Source organism: Phyllostomus discolor, chromosome 6 (genome assembly GCF_004126475.2).
Source record: "Phyllostomus discolor isolate MPI-MPIP mPhyDis1 chromosome 6, mPhyDis1.pri.v3, whole genome shotgun sequence".
Classification (NCBI taxonomy): domain Eukaryota; kingdom Metazoa; phylum Chordata; class Mammalia; order Chiroptera; family Phyllostomidae; genus Phyllostomus; species Phyllostomus discolor.
The window spans coordinates 21542504-21559636 of NC_040908.2; the positions used below are offsets into that span (position 1 = coordinate 21542504).

General features: G+C 35.1%; 1 protein-coding gene across 4 annotated transcripts in view; it reads right to left on the bottom strand.

Annotated features, from left to right (window-relative positions):
* The window catches only part of HEATR5B (HEAT repeat containing 5B), an 80419-nt gene that overhangs the window by 38201 nt on the left and 25085 nt on the right, over nt 1-17133 (bottom strand). For all 4 annotated transcript variants that reach the window (XM_036027856.1, XM_036027858.1, XM_036027857.1 and 1 more), the window contains exons 9-19: nt 16476-16631; nt 14626-14876; nt 13150-13261; nt 11808-11960; nt 10636-10735; nt 10196-10305; nt 9015-9178; nt 8176-8351; nt 4882-4987; nt 3189-3379; nt 1868-2027 (exon numbers count right to left, since the gene is read on the bottom strand). In XM_036027856.1, the coding sequence (XP_035883749.1) occupies nt 1868-2027; nt 3189-3379; nt 4882-4987; nt 8176-8351; nt 9015-9178; nt 10196-10305; nt 10636-10735; nt 11808-11960; nt 13150-13261; nt 14626-14876; nt 16476-16631 (1679 nt within the window). The remainder of the gene's footprint in view (nt 1-1867; nt 2028-3188; nt 3380-4881; nt 4988-8175; nt 8352-9014; nt 9179-10195; nt 10306-10635; nt 10736-11807; nt 11961-13149; nt 13262-14625; nt 14877-16475; nt 16632-17133) is intronic.

Sequence of the window (17133 nt, forward strand, 5' to 3'; positions counted from 1 at the left end):
GGTAAAAGGAGAAAAATCAGGACAATTGTAATAGAACAACAAAATCATTAATTAAAAAAGTAAACAAATATAAAAAACTGAGATGTTAGTATTTATTGAAATTTAATTTTTTAATAATCGAGCTAATATTAGCCTCTAATGTACAACATCAAAAGACAGGAGATACTGAAATAGTTATGAATCATGAAAGAAAAGGACTGTGTGCCAGATATAGTATAACCAACTAAAATATCACCTAAATGTGAAGGCAACAGAAGCTACTTTTTAGGTAAGCAAGGATTCCAAAAACATACCAATCAAGACCCTTTCTAAAATAATTATTGCTGGAGGAAGTTTTCCTAAGAACAAAGATCTCAAGATAGGAGTTGAGGGTACAAAAAAAGAAAACATTATTGAACAGTAAGTGTCCAGTAATTAAACTTAAATATACGTAGACAACAATACAACTGTGAAGTACGATTTTCGAGTAGATTCTCAAAAAAGTAAGGAAAACTTAACAATTACTGTTGTACTACTCTGTAAAGATATATACTGAAAAATTAGCTTTGAAGGAATGTATTTGATCCAAATTATGGTATAATGTCCTGTTATATAAAAACTATTTAGGGGGGTCTCTTAGAGGAGTTTGGTTCTAAGAAATTAAAGCAAAAGAGAGCTGAGAACGTGGTAAAGATGAAAGAAAAAAGAAGCACCTATTCTTTGACATAAAAGAAGCAAACAGCAACTTCTTGTGTAGAATAATTTCATAATTGCGTTGTTTTCTTCCAAACTAATATAAAACAGCATTTTTTTAAAAAAGTAGTGTAATGCCTCTTAAGGAACAAGATTACTTGATTTTTATTTTTAATGCTTTTGGGAATTTTGTGCTTTACACAACTGGATACCTTTACCAAGAAGTCAAAGGCAAACTAAACCTGTATACTAGACGCCTCTGGTGATTTAGTGTCCTTTACAATCCTGAAGGAACTCACTCATCAACTCAACAAACTAATGGCAAGTAGTAATGGAAATTAAACTTGTGAGTCCCAATATGAGGCTGACAAGTTGAATGCTGTTGCATTCATGTATTCTTAATATTTTTAGGTGCTTCGATGTGAAGTGGTAAATCAAAAAGTGTAGTATATGTTTACATATCGGAAGCTCTTGACTCTCAATGTAGTTATTTCTATTTGTATTTAAGGAAAAACAAACAAACAAAAAATTTAGACTACACTTGAAAATCCAACCAATGACCCTGGACCTGTGTTGGGGGTATTAGAAGATGGGAGAGACAGAAGGCTGGTCATTAAAAAAAAATTGATCAGCCCTAGCTGGGGTGGCTCAGTGGATTAAGCACCAGCTATGGACCAAAAGGTCATCAGTTTGATTTCCACTCAGGGAACATGCCTGGGTTGTGGGCCAGGTCCCCAGGAAAAGGTGTATGAGAGGCAACTGATCAGGTTTCTCTCCCTCTCTTTCTCCCTCCTTTTCCCTCTCTCTAAATTTTTTAAAGTACTTTTAAAAGTAATTTATTTTTTTAAAGTAAATAAATGAAATCTTTAAAAAAAATTGATCTAACAAATGTAAGAAAATGCAAAGGGGAGAAAGAGAGAACAAGTACAAAAGAAAATAAATAATAAAAAGAAAATATGTTTCAAGAAATGTATGTGAAATGCGTTAAATTCCCAGAATAAGACAGTTTTAAGATTAGGTTAAAAAACAAAATCCTGTTAAACAGGATTACAAAGAAGGCTCATGAAACAAAATGACAAAGGAAAGCCCTAACACATTTTTCCTACCAACCTATCAGAATCATTACTATTTGATATAGCAAATAATTTTCCTAAAACATTACTTAAACATTTCATAATAAAAATTAATATTATACCTGGACTTCAGAGGATGTTCCATCTTGTGCTAGAGCCAATAAAATGCTGACACTGGTCTTCAGGTGTTGTCCTGAGCCAATACCACCAACATAACGATGCAAACAGCCCAGAGCCAATGAATGCCCAGTCCTGGATACAACATCTCGAGCTGATTTCAACCTGGAAAAAAAGGGTCCTCCAGGAACTGGTTTTCTATTTCCCTATGACAATAGCAAGCTTTATAAGCCACACAATAAAAAGGATTTATTCTGGAAATCACAACAATCAGGATTGCTCTCCCTCCACTCCCAAACAAGAGTTAATTTAATTTAGAATGGCTGGTTAAAGTGATACATTTCACTAAAGAGAAAGTATAAAGAGGAACCACAACTTCTCAGAACTACTGCTCACAAGCACTGCTTCCCCATGTCCCTTCTCGTTAATGATTATGACTTAGTTTGGTATAATTAGTACTTAAAATACAGTAATAGTTAAGAATGATTAATTTATATAACTAAAGTATTGGTTCTTGACCATTCTTGAATTTCAACTTCTCTACTTAAGTACTTGATTAACAAGCAACAGTTATTAATAACTGCACATTATCATCTTAATCATACTTATTTGGAATTCTGAGATCCCTCTTTTTAATGAATATTAAAAGAAATCCTTAAAACCTAATGTTAATTTTATCCTCTGTTTCAGGGATAATTTAAGAGATGATAAACTTAGCAGCAGTTAGAAAAAGAATGACTCATTTAAAAACGTTCATAACTAACAGAAAGAACAATGTGGGGGAACTGCGGTAAAAGGACCCAGAGCACCTCTTCAGGGCAGAGTGCACACGACTGAGGGAGATCCTATTAACACTCTTCTTGACTCCAGTATGTAACATTCAAAAGCTGGAACTGAAGCCTCACCACATTTAAAGTACCTCACAACTTAGCCAGATTCTAGACTTCAATTAACTACTGAAATAAAAATGAAGCCATTATGAAAAAAATCACAAAATACTGTCATACACTATACCATTTGTATAGTCCAGTCCAGTATATAACTACTGAGTACCATATTTTTCAGACCATAAGACACAGCTAGGTTTTAGAGGAAAATAGGAAAAAGAAATTCAAGCAAAAAGTGTGGTAAAATATTTAGTAACATAAATAACATAATATTTCACCAATGTAAATGTACACCGAACTCAACAGCAGCATTAACAACCATTATTCCTCCCAAATTTAAGGGGGGGGAATGTGCGTCTTATAGTCTGAAAAATACAGTACTTAAAAGACCTCTTTGTCTATATGAGAAACCTATTTGTTGGTAAAGAGACCCACTTACTTGTCAAAGCTATACTGGGCCATTCTAGCAATAAAAGTTGCCTCTCCAACCACCTGAGCCATCCTTCCAAGAGCTTCTCCTGCTGCACACCGTAGGATGGGGTTTGGGTTGTCAAGAGCGCCCATAACCAGCGTCAGAGCAGATTTACGTACCTCCTCGGGTCCTAAAGTACTTTTGTTTTCAGCCAGACCCTATGGGTTTTTTTAAAAGCAAGTCATAATTTACATTAAATAAAAGAAAAAAATGTGCTACAAACTTTGTAAATATACATATATCTTGCCATATTATTTTCTTCAGTCATCTTTCACATGCATGTATTATGCCTAGAATCAATATCTGTTAAGTTGATGGTAATCATTTTCCTAAACATGATTCAGAACATGATACATAACACAGCCATAGTTCAATTGATCCTAAAAACAACAATCCCTGGGGGTGTATCTATCCACACACTAATACTTAAAAGTTGTTTTTATCTATAAAGAACACTATATTAGTAAATCAACTGTTATTCAACTGATTGAAAATTACCATGACTTTAAGGAAGGCCTGATGAGTATGAAACTTTGATTCATTTATATAAAAACTCCAGAAAAGATAATTATGTCACAAAGAGTACATCCAACACATATCTAAAGGCTAAATGAGGCAAGAAAAATCAGTAACTGAATGCTGATATAGTTTGTTCATCATTCTAAATATTAGTATCTCTGTTCTAGCTAAACCTACTGTCCTACAACTTAATTTACTCACTTGAGACCAAAAAAATCCAAGTTATGGTGCCTGGGAAAAATGTTAACTACAGCAGAGGCATTAGCGAGCATACTTATGAAAAATATACTGCAGAGCAGTATTACAGTGGGTTCACTACTTTTCCAACCACTGAGGAAAACCATGACCACCCCACTTCTTTTTTAAAAAAACTCAGTGTTAATATAAGTTGATAGTTTCTGCATGGGGCACATATTAATGGTTATATAAATGGTAGAAACCTATATTTCTACCAGTGCCTGTATCCCCTTTCCCTGATGTTTACAAAATATGATTTAATTCATGCCATTAAAGATTTGTACTTGTTGCCATTTTACCTTAAAACAGTAATACCTTACAATAAGCTTAGTGCCGAATAATATAAAAAATGTTCAAATATTCCATGAGAGGCTGCAGGCTTAAGAGTAGTACAGTACATGAACTCTGAGAGATATGCAGAACAGTTGTTATTTTAGTTTTTACATGTAGAAACTGAGGTTCAAAAGAAGGTTGCAGAAATCACCCAAGATATAAACCAAGTGAGTAGCAAGCCATGACACAATCTCTAAATGCAGAATCCTTTCAACTATACCACATAGCCTCTCCTGATTTATGGTCTAAACCACAAATCAAACTTAGCTTTATCTCATTAACCTTCAGTAGAATATCAGATTTTATTAGACACGTTTAAAAATTCTGAAAGAACTACTGGCATTCGTAAAATCTGATGGGTCAAACTGAAAGATTAACATTACTAAAATATAAAATGCTTATTTAATTACACTGCACCTAGTATGAAGTTTCTACTAATTTAATTCAATATAAAAACAGTTATCAAGTGATATACATTTAAACACCATAATAGTCTAGATATCCCTGCCTTGTTAAAGGCATTAATTAAAATCTTAGCTCAAAATATCTATTATATTTTAAAAGTAAATACCTTAAGTGCACTAAGAACAGCAGTAAAAATATTTAGCTGTACAGCCTGCTGGCGGACACCTTTAGCTTGTTTAACACATTCAGCAAAGTGATCTAACATCTGTAGTCTGTAACAGTGGAAGAAAGATCACATTAACAAAACTTCTTACTCAAACATGGCTCAAAAAATCAGAGATAAGAGGAGTATGAGCTAATTGTTTAACAAACAATGCCTTGGCCATCTCATTTCTAGCTCATTTCCACATCCTATCCAAACCAGATGTCCTCCTCCTGAATTAATCTAGGAACATGTAGTTATCAACTGGAACAAGAAAAAAAATTGAATACCATTTCAATTAGGAAAATAAGGCCATAATTTCAGTGGCCTTTAACATTAACACCAGCATCCATCAAAGTACCTGGCATACAGTAGGTGTTCAAGGTTGTTTTGAATAGAATAACGATCTTAACTATGTATCTGTGTGGAAGATTTTTAAGACAGAAGTAGAAAATTGTGGGAAGGAAAAAAAACATCAGAAGGAAAAAACATAATTTTTTTTCAAATACTCTGAGAAAAACTAGTAACTCATGTCTTATCTTTGGAAACTAATAGGAAGATTTTTTTTTAATTTAGCTTTGGTCAATTATTTGTAATGTAAAAAATCAGAAGTGAAATTTTTTTATTTCTAAATTTTTAAATGAGACAGTTAACAAAAATAAATCAGTAATTTGAGACTATTCTGATAAAAGAGAATGAGATCATTTCAGATTCTCCTAAAAAGAAATGGGAGCCCTGACCAGCGTGGATCAGTGGGACGGAGCATTGTTCCATAGACCGAAAGTCAGCAGGTCTGATTCCTGGTCAGGGCATATACCCAGGTTGCAGGTTTGATCCCTGGTCAGGAGGTGTACGAGAAGGCAAATGAACTGATCGATGTTTCTCTCTCTCTCCCCACCCCCTTCCTCTCTCTCTAAAAAAATGTCATTGTGTGGAGATTAAAAAAAAAAGAAATAGAGTTGGGCAAAAGAATCTAGGCAAGTTGGATTTAGTTCTAAGGTAACCATGACATAAACTAGGAAATCAAAATCTTCCTAATGTCACTATTAGGATTTAAGCTCAATTTACAGTAAGACATGGGTCTCAGGTCAAAGTACCCTTCAAAAAAATCACATAGTTCCTGTCTCTAGTAAAACAATCCAGTTAGAGTTACTGGGGACTAACACTGACTACTTCTACACTGGCTCTGACGCACATTCCCATGGATGGGTGAAAAGGCAGGGCATTCATTACTCAAGGACACCTGTAAGAAGACACACATGGTCTCCAACACTACCGTTAAGCATCATTTGCCTATACCTGACCTCAAATGCATAACTATTTTTTAAAATTTATTTACATTTTTTTCTTACAAAATATTCATTTAATATAGCTTGAAACCTATTAACAAAAAGTTATTACCCAGACATTTATCACTATGACACTCAGAGACATTCATTTTCTTTTAAGTCTTTTCCTTATGTATACCTATCTATACTTGTATACACATGTACAGTTTTATGAATTTTAAAATACTGAACTAAGATTACTTCTTGCCCTTTACTTTTTTCTTTTAATGTAGTATAGTGAGCATTTTGTGCTATCAAAACATTATCTGTAGCCCTGACCACGATAGCTCAGTTGGTTGGGTGTTGTCCCAGAAAAGCGAAAGGTCACCAGTTCAATTCCTGGTCAAAGCATATGCCTAGGTTGCGGGTTTGGTCCCTGGTTGGGGTATATGTGAGAGGCAACCTATCCATGTTTTTCTCCGGCATCGATGTTTCTCTTCCTCTCTTTATCCTTCCCTCCCTTTCTCTCTATAAATGAATGAATAAATAAATAAAACAAAACATTGTCTGTAAAAGGTATTCCAGCCTGTCAACTTGCCATAATTTATTCCTCATTCCTCCAGCACTGAGTATGTGTTATTTATTATATTTTAATAGAATTTATTTATTTTTACATCTCCTTGTTCCACAAAAGTGATTGACTATAATTAACTTATTCCTGGGTTCTAGTTATACCTCTCATGGCTAGTTGTATTACTTTGGACAAACCATGAAGTAATACACCTGAATTTCCTTAAATCTAAAACAAGGACATCAAAGCAGATGCTTTATAAGGTTCCTTCACATTTAATGTTCTTCAACAGTTAGATGGCAACCCAATATTTTTAAAGATATCTGGGTAAAGTAAAATTGCATATTTAAAAATTTCCCGCCCTGGCTGGCGTAGCTCAGTGGATTGAGCACGGGCTGCAAACCAAAGTGTCGCAGGTTCGATTCCCAGTCAAGGCACATGCCTGGGTTGCAGGCCATGGCCCCCAGCAACCACACATTGATGTTTCTCTCTTTCTCCCTCCCTTCCCTCTCTAAAAATAAGTAAATAAAATCTTAAAAAAAAAATGACATTAAAAAAAATTTCCTCAAATTAAAAAGTCTTTAACCAAGTAACCTACACATTTAAAAAGATAACATGAATGTTACCTTTTACATATAAATATAATAATGTTTTTAAGGCATATTTTGTAAAACAAATTATCTGTGAAAGTCCTGCATTAATTTATTTTCCATCTTCCTTTTGGGAAAATGCCGATTAAATTTACAGACAGTATCTGTGGACATAGAGTACAGAAAACAAAAAAGGTCCTATTAAGAAAAAAAATAGTTACCTTAGTTTCCCAATTTCTAGACATGGATCACTTGACAGACAAAAGTTATTGGGGGATATTTCTTCAGTAACAAAAAGACTTACCAAATTGATGTCCCTAATTAAAAATATAATCAAAACCTACTTATAAAATGACAAATAAACTATTATAGTGGATACCAGATGCTGGTACACAGGGTCAAATATTAAAAATAGTTTTATCCCTGGTTGGTGTGGCTCAGTGGATTGAGTGCCAGACTGTGAACCAAAGGGTTGCCAGGTCGATTCTCAGTCAGGGCACATGCCTGGGTTGCAGTCCAGGTCCCCAGCTAGGGGCACGCGAGAAGCAACCACACATTGATGTTTCTCTCTCCCTCTTTCTCTCTCCCTTCCCCTCTCCAAAAATAAATAAATAAATAAAACCTTTTAAAAAAATTAAAAATAGTTCCAAATTATGTGGAATTTTTTAGATGCAATTTTAATCATGTATTTGTCCTTTATGTTATTAAATTTATAAGTCTATTGTTTAATTAGTAATACACCTTATTGCAGAGTTACGGGGATGGGAAAATCTATTCTTTGGATATAATTCATATTTAACTGAAATTACTTGATTGACTTTATACTAACCGGTGTTTATAAGAAACATGAGGAAACACTACACCAAAAAGAGCCACAGAAGCATCAATGACTGAAACTCCAAGAGGGAGAGGACCAGGCACCGCTTCTCCAGCAGGTATCCGTAAATAGATGGAAGAGGGGTCGTGCTCCAGAGCCCCGCTGCCAGATGCACTGTTTGGCTGGAGCTACAAAAGAATGATATAAAAATCATTCAAAATCCACTTTAGAAAATTCACTTACTAAAAATTGCACATCGAAAATAGAATGAGTGAGGAGGAGAAAACATTTAAAACCACAGAATAACTGACTCTGAAAATTTTTAAGTAGATAAAAACGTAATTTGGCCATTTAAAAAAGCCACCTGTAACAACTTATATAATGTTAAGAAAAGGACTGTTCATTCTAAAACATTTTTATGCTACCCACCTTAAAATGTATAAGCAAAGCAATATCAGAAAAAATTTAAACCACAGAAATTTCTTTAAAAGAAATTTTAAAGGTTCTAAATGCTCAACCTACTAACTCCCATTCCTCTACAACCTGTCAGAAAACAAACTAAAACAAAACAAAACACCAATAACCAAAAACCAGCTAAAATTGATCTTTCCCACAGACACCACAGGGTATCCAAATGCAAAGAATACTGAAAAGAGAGAAACTTGTCAAATTCTAACTATTGCTGCAGGTTTACCTGTTTTCACTACTTACCCACAATTGGGAAGCCATCTTTAATTGTCTAAAAAAACTCAATGAAAACCTTAGTCTACAATATTTTTAAAATGATAATATGTAATGACGCCACTATTTTCAAATAAGCAAGTATTTCAATTCCCTGTGTGGTTTCCTACCTGGTCTTCAATGGACTTATGATCAGTTTCTTGAAGCCAGGAACCAAGAAGAACACTGTCATCATAATGACAGAGGGATCTGAGGAGTGAAGTAGTTGTATTGGCTGAATTGTCAGTCAACGTGAATTCCGCCACCAGTTCTCTAAGAAGTGCATTGAAAGATACTAAAAAACAGAACTTCAGATCAGATTAAGAAGAATAATTTTTTAAAAATTTTAATTGTTGTTGAAGTACAATATTCTATCTTTTACTCCCATCCCAGCGCACCCGCCCAGCCCTCCCCTCCTCCCTCCCATTTCCACCCGCCCCTAGTTTTTATCCATGTGTCCTTTATACTTGTTCCTTAAGAAGAATAATTTTTATGAAAATTACAATCATTGCCCACAAAGAGCAGCAACACATTCACAGAAATAAAATAATTAAGTTCCTATTTCCTATTATAACAATGTATATTAAATACTTTAATGCTATTTTTAATATATAATAATGGTACTTTTTTTTACTATTGTATTGTACCTTTTAGCCCAAATCATTTAAAGTAACCAAGAAACTCAAATAGAGAAAAGATTCTTTATTTTAAATATATTAAATATGACATGATTATTATATTACTAATTACCCAATGATATACAACAACTGAACTAGAGCATATCAAAATTCTTGGGCATGGTTAAACTGGAAACAAATCAATGACTTAATTTAACATTAACATCTTATATAACATTTAATTTCTGCAAAGTTCATTACTGGTCTACCTCTAGATTCCTGAATTATTACCTATATTATAATATATATGAAGCAGTTGAGGACAGTTATTAAAAAGACAGACTTAAAAGACGAACCAGCTGGGCTTGAATCCAACCTGTGCTGTCACATACTAGCTCTCAGACTGGGGCAAGTTTTAGTACCTACATGTACCCAAGAATCTTTATTTATAAAATAGTGCTAATCACCCCATAAAGTTGATGTTAAAATCAAAGATGTTAATACATGTGAAGGGCTTACAAAGGGGACTGGGACACAGTAAGTGCTGTGTCCACAGTCTATATGAAGAAAAAGGAAATGGCTGCCTCCCTTGTAGACTGCGTCAGTGGGGGTGTCATGGTCAGAACTCTATAACTCTGAGGGAACTGGAAAGACACATTGGAAAACTTTTATCAGGTACCAAAAATTTTATTTACCTTCATACGTTTTTGGAGGTAATAAAGCCAAGATATCATAAAGTCTTAAACGGACCATTGCAGCACTAGCTTTCAGATGAGCTCCATGGGCTTTAATTACAGATGGAATGCTAAAATACCAAAAGTATGGTTAGTATCATCTTATTAGAATAAGTATTACTTATAACCACTTTTTTCAGCAATGTTTCAAAAGTACCGTCAAACTGCTAGTACTTTGATAGGTATTACATTACCATTTCAGTTTATTTTGTGACCTTTACCATCAGTAACAGAAACAATATAAAGTACAATTTTATTTCAGTATATATCATTAATGCAATTTAAAACGTCACTTTATAAAAATAAGGTTTTATATATTTCCTGTATGATACTAGAGGGAAGTACAATACATGACTATCAATATGTAAAATTGGATATTGCTTGTCATAATGTTTACTTACTGTGACATCATAGTCATGGCACATTCAATAGGGGTCATCAATTTTCTAATCACATCTTCCGTTAGGAGTTCAGGACAATGTGCAACAAAACTCCTCATTGCTAGATAAAATTTTTAAAAGGACAGATTTGGAGCAAGTTTTGTGAGGATCAATAAATTTATAAAATTACAGAAAGGTACCTATAATTCTTATTATAAAATATACGGTTCTAAAACCAGGACAAACAAAAGAACTAATTGCAACTACAGAGAAAAATCATTAGGAAGAGCTCGAAGAAGGACTGGCAGCAGAAATGGAGGGAGGGGAGATATCTGTTAGGGAGATTTCCATGAGCAGGAATTCGGAGATCTATAACCCTACATGAACCTAGATGATTACAAAGAAAGCAGTTTCAAGACAGAATCAATGGCCACAATGGCCCAGTGAGAAGGAATATGTTTATTGGCTCTTCAGCAATACAGCTAAGACTAAAGCAGCTCTTAGATGTATGAGAACAAAACTGACACCTTGCCCTGCCACTCTCATATCTGGCTCCCACAGTTTGAGAAAAGAAGCACTTTTCACCCTGCGATAAACCGAAAAAGAACAGGGTTACCCAGTGTGATTCTAGTTCCCGAATAAAACAAAACTTGAGCCTTTCCTGTAAGTTGCTGACTCCTGAACAAAAACAACTTTATTCATAACTTCTGTAATGCTGACATCTGAAAACATATCAATGTTTGCAGATTTGAAAATGATAGGAGGAAATAGCTGTTTGTCCATTATGGAAAGACTAACTGCAAACTCAGTAAACTTGGGAATCCTGACTTTCACTTTCCTGTAAACACCCACTAGGCTGTGTTTACCTGGTGAGCCCATGCTCCTCTGACAGGTGGAAGGCTGTGGTAACTGGGAATGAGGAGGCCTGGGTTCTAGCTCCTGTTTTCACTACCTCTACTCTCCTTCTCGGCCTCCGTTTCATTTTTATTACATGATTAGCAAACTGGTACAGGTTATTTATAAAATTTCTTTCTAAATCTAAAGATCTACAAGCTTTATATAAACACATATTAGTTTACATAACAAACTTATTATATATTAAAATAAAAATCTGTAGTAGTGATTTTCTGTCAATTCACAAACATTTTGGTAATGAAATAATAGTCTGAAAGTGCATCCCTTTCAGTTCTTACCACATAAAGCGCCAGCACGGCCTTCCAATGTTACCTGCCAGGTAAAAGAATCGCCTCGGGCCTTCTCAGCCTCCAATTCCTTTAAAGAACGAGGGAAAACATTTCGCCACAGTAGCAACATCTTCGGCAGATGGTAACGAACGACAGAGGGTCCTAACCGAGAAAAGGAGAATGCACACCGTGTATCTATAACATACACTACAACAAAAAATTTTTAAAAGAGGCCCTTACAAACTTTAACAATAGCTAGCGTTTCACTCTATCTTTAATTCTAATACTAACATTTTTAAAATGTTCTTATTTAGTAGGTAAAATATGTATCTACTAAAGCATTAAAAGTTCACTTAAAAAGTATCAATATTTTTAGCACACAAACATAAAACAAATCCACAAAAATAATCTAAAACAAATTACCCAAATATATTCAGAATGGTGAATTACATGTTATCAATGATAAAATATATCTAGAACACATTTTATGATGACTTTTCTATAGATATATATACATAAACATATATATCCACTCCTACACACACACACACACACACACACACACACATATTTCTCTACTTGGCAGGGGAACTATATATGGTCAATTTATTTTTATACAGGTGCAGCATATTTAGAATTAAGAACCTATATTTACAGTGCTAAGGAATTCATTTAACATATCACTTAACATAAATTTCTAGAAAAGTTACCACTTTTTCTTTTCTTTAAAAAACTAGATCAAAGCATAGTTGCCAAAAAGCAGATGTTCAAAGTGGTGAGTAACTCTGCACACACACACACACACACACACACACACACACACACACACAGACTTCATAGCAGAAGCTAAACAAGTGAACTAAAGGGTGGACACACCTCGTCACAATAACATGTCTTTCTGTTCTGCGTACAATGCTCCACTTTGCCTGCATCTCAGATTTCTCATAGCACTTCAGAAAGTGAAGTACACAAGGATAACCCCAAGAAGGCAGCACTAGCAATATAGTTTCAATGTCGCCCTACTAAAATTATGTCACTGGCCTTTACTTTGGGGATGAAAGGTGCCCCCCACAACTCTCATCTCTCTTGATTAACGCTAAGCTAGTCAGTGAGACCTTGGCTATTCTGACAGTAAAGATGAAACTCTGTTAACAACTTTCTCATGAAACATCTTCAAGCAGAAATTGCAAAAAAAGAGAAATATACCAAGAGATGGGAAAAATATCTTTACCATGTTATAATCTCATTCAGGGTCTTGAATGTGAAGTTTAACACCTTTAAATTAAAGTCTCTGTATTGTCTACTGACAGTTGTAGGATAAGACAAAAGTCCTACTCAAATATAATTATACCTAAAGTCATCAGTGCTCCGAGTAGAAGCCATCCAGCCTGGGTGCGCTGCAAGGACAGCCTGCTGTTTTGGGCAGCAGTTCTTAAGAGATCTTCAGCAATGCTAACTACCATCTGCAATAAAAGTTAAAGAAATTGAATAAGAAAATGCATAGTTAATATACTTTATTAAAACAGAAGTTGTCCTTTTTTTGTTGTTACTGTTAACACATTTTTAAAGAGACGACATCACAACCACTTAATCCCGACTGCACTGCTGACTTCGGGGACCCCAGCGTAGCGGTCAAGCGTGAGCTCCAGAGCCAGCCTGCCTGGGTGCTTCCCAGCTCTGTTGTTTCCTGCTTTCTGGCCTCGGACAAGTGAACGTCCCTGCCTCAGGTCCCTCACTGGCCACACAGGAATAAAAGTGCCTACTTCACTGTTTTCAGGATTAAATAAATTAACGCAGGAAAGCACTCAGAACAGTGCTGGTCCATGTAACCACATTACAAATATTACTATTATTATTATTATTATTACTGGCACTACTATCCTATATAAAACATTTGAAGTGCTATTATGCGCTATCATAATGAAGTCCTATTATGAAACTGCCATTTAGCTAATCTTATGGTGCTTAGCTGACATAGAGAAGACATAGGAAAAATGGGATGAAACAAGCAGCACATGATGAAATGACAAATAGTGTACAGAGGTGGTAGTGGTCAAAAAGGCTACCAAAGACTGAAGAGTTTTGAAGAGATTTCACAAAAGAGGTGGAACTTGAACTGGGCCTCTAAACAAATAGGTAAGTTTGGTTCAGGTGAAGGAACAAGAAGGTGGACAAAATTCTATTGTAAGAGATTAGCCTGAGCAAAGATAATTACATGGCAAAGGGAGATGGATGCCTAGGCTCAAGCAGTAGCTATGGAGCTCACAGAAATGAATGGACACAGGCCTAATGACCCAGGGCAAAAGGAAGTTAAAATCTAGCCCCAATCTGCCCATATAGAGTTGCAAATAATATTTATAAAAATATTTAATATTCCTGAGAAGAAAACCTGATGGTAGTAGGACATACAATAGAAATCAAAAAAAAGTAACTGATGCATAAACTCACTCAATTTTTATTATCAAAATGCTAAATATGGCAATAGCATATTCTCCTGACATTTTTTAATACAGCAGTGTGAATTTTATTTCTAAAAGCTGAAAGCTCTTATTTCTAAATAATGGTATTATTTAGGGTTTTTTCTCTAAAATAAATTATAAAGTATACTATACCCAAACAAATTCTATTTATTATCCTATATCAGAATTAAATGTCAAATTTTAATTAGGGTCTGTCAACTCTGTATTAGCAGAACATTGTTTTATATTATCATCGTAGGTCTGTGGTCTGTCTCCTGATCACCTAGTTCAACATTAAACACAGAAGGTGTTCCAATAAAAACTAAAGCCCATATGATAGTGCCTGCAAGTCTAGGATCTCTCCCTACCTTTCCCTTGGCATGAGGAATGCCCAATGGGCACTGATGAACTCCACCCAGCAACGCAGCCATTGCAAAACTGTATCCACTAACAGCTTCTGGTGAAGTTTTCAAGTTGTTGAGCCGTTCGGCACACCTGTCTAGAAACGGTGTCAACTGGAAAGGTAATGCCACAGCCACACAGCGCAAACACCATGCAGCAGCAAGCCGAGCAGCTATACTTGGATGAAGCAGCACAGAAGTCACAGTCTCCAAAAGTCCTAATAAAAAAAATACTCAAAATATTACTTTTTAATGAAGTCAAAGGATTTCATGAACTGAAAGACTACGTATTAGGTTGGCCAAAAAGTCCATTTAGTTTTTTCTGTAAAATGAAAGACACATTTTTCATTTTTACCAATAACTTGATTGATTTGGATATCCTAAGTATGTTGGTTATCTCCTGCTTCTAGGGGGTAGAGGCCAGGGGTGCTGCTAAACATCTTCCAATGAATAAAACAGCCACACAGCAAAGAATTATTTGGCCAAAATGTCAATAGTACCAAGAAACTTCACAAGCCACTTTTGACACATTCCATCAGTCACAGCAGGTTCTCATATACTGCAAAAATCCTTTCTGACATTTCAGTTGTGTTTTATTACCTTTCTTTAAATAACACAGCATAATATGCTGAAGATGTTGCGTATCTTCTTCTACCTTCAATATTAAAATGGCTGCACACCACTGTGGAAAGCAGTATGGAGTTACCTCCAAAAATTAAAATTGGATCTGCCTTCTGACCCAGCTATCCCACTTTTGGAAATATATCTGAAGAAATCCAAAACATTAATTCAAAAAAATTATAAGCATCCCCATGTTCACTGCAGCATTATTTATAATTGCCAAGACATGAAAGCAGCCCAAGTGTCCATCAGTAGATGAGTAGATAAAACTACTATGGGACATTTGCACAATGAAACACTACTTGTCCATAAAAAAGAAAAATTTTACCCTTTGTGAAGTGTAGATGGACCTGGATTACATTATACTATGTGAAATAAGCCAGTTAGAAAAAGACAAATACCACATGATTTCACTCATATGTGAAATCTAATGAACAAACTGAACTAACAAGGAAAATGGGGGCAGACTCACAGATGGAGAGCAGGATGGCAGCTGTGGGGGGAGGTTAGAGGGTGGAGGGGCTGAGCAAAAAGGAAAAAGGACTCATGGACATGAACAATAGTATGGTGATTGCTGGGGGTAGGGGAGTATAAGGGGACTATGGTAATGGAAAAAAATACAATAAAGATTAAATAAAATAAACTTGTACAAAATTTCACCAATTTTGATCTTTTTTATATGCATGCTGATATGACAGCTGTCACAATACAATCTAACAAAATCGTTTTGAATGAAGTTAAAAACAACTAAGCACTACTACAGCCCTTATATAGAAAAAATTAAACAAACTTTCTGGCCAACCAATACAACACAATAATTAAAATTATTATGGTTTCACACAGATACTTTCAGAACTTTGCCAAAAGCATATACATTATCTCATAAACAGCAGAGTACTTTAAAATAACATTTTCTACAAAGAACATAGTATAACTATATTCAATAAAATATGTGTTGATGTAAAATTATTCAACAAATTTTAGTCATCGACTTTTTTGATTTGTCTCCCCAAACTTTATTTCACCATTTAATTCAAGACTATCACAGTGAATTTTAAATTAAATAAAACTCAACAATGAACAATCTAAACTGCTAATTTCATGACAAGCAACTGACCAGGCATTAAATATCAATTATACCCATAACTTTTAAAAACAGTGAGAAAATATATCAGCCAGTAACTGGATTGCCACACCTATAGAAGCTTCCTGAATCAGAGGGGAGGCGGTGGCGCTGAGGCTCTGCACCAGGCTCCCGAGCTCCTGCAGGGCGCAGACCATCACGTGCTGGCTGGCTGCGACGTCTGCTGCTCCGGACTTGTTCTCACCACTAGTGTCATTCACCACCGCTTCTGGAAATACAGAATCGTGTGCTTGATGAGTGTGAGTTAAACCGTGATACAATTTTCTTGATCTCCACAATGACATTCTTACATCATCCCAACTGATGTCTGCCTGCAGTTATTTCTCAGCAGAAAATCTGTGTAACTAATAGTGAAGTAACCTAAAAACCTTATTTAATGACTTCATGGTAATGCTTAAATACATGTATACTGAGATTTTTTGTCTGCTCTAGGACAGTGCCTAATTTTAGCAAGCAGCAATGAACTGTAGGGTACTAAAGCACAGAGTTTAGAGAAAGAAGACTTGGTTCAAACCCCAGTTCCACCAGTCATGTTAGCTGTACAGCATTGGACAAGACACTCACCCTAAGGACTAAGTGCCTATTCCGAAGAGTACTGTCATGTTCAAACAGTCAATGCATATGAAGAATTTAGCACAATGCTGCCCCCAACACACACTTAATAAATGTTAGTAGCTATTATTGTTACTTCTTATTATTACTGCTACTTT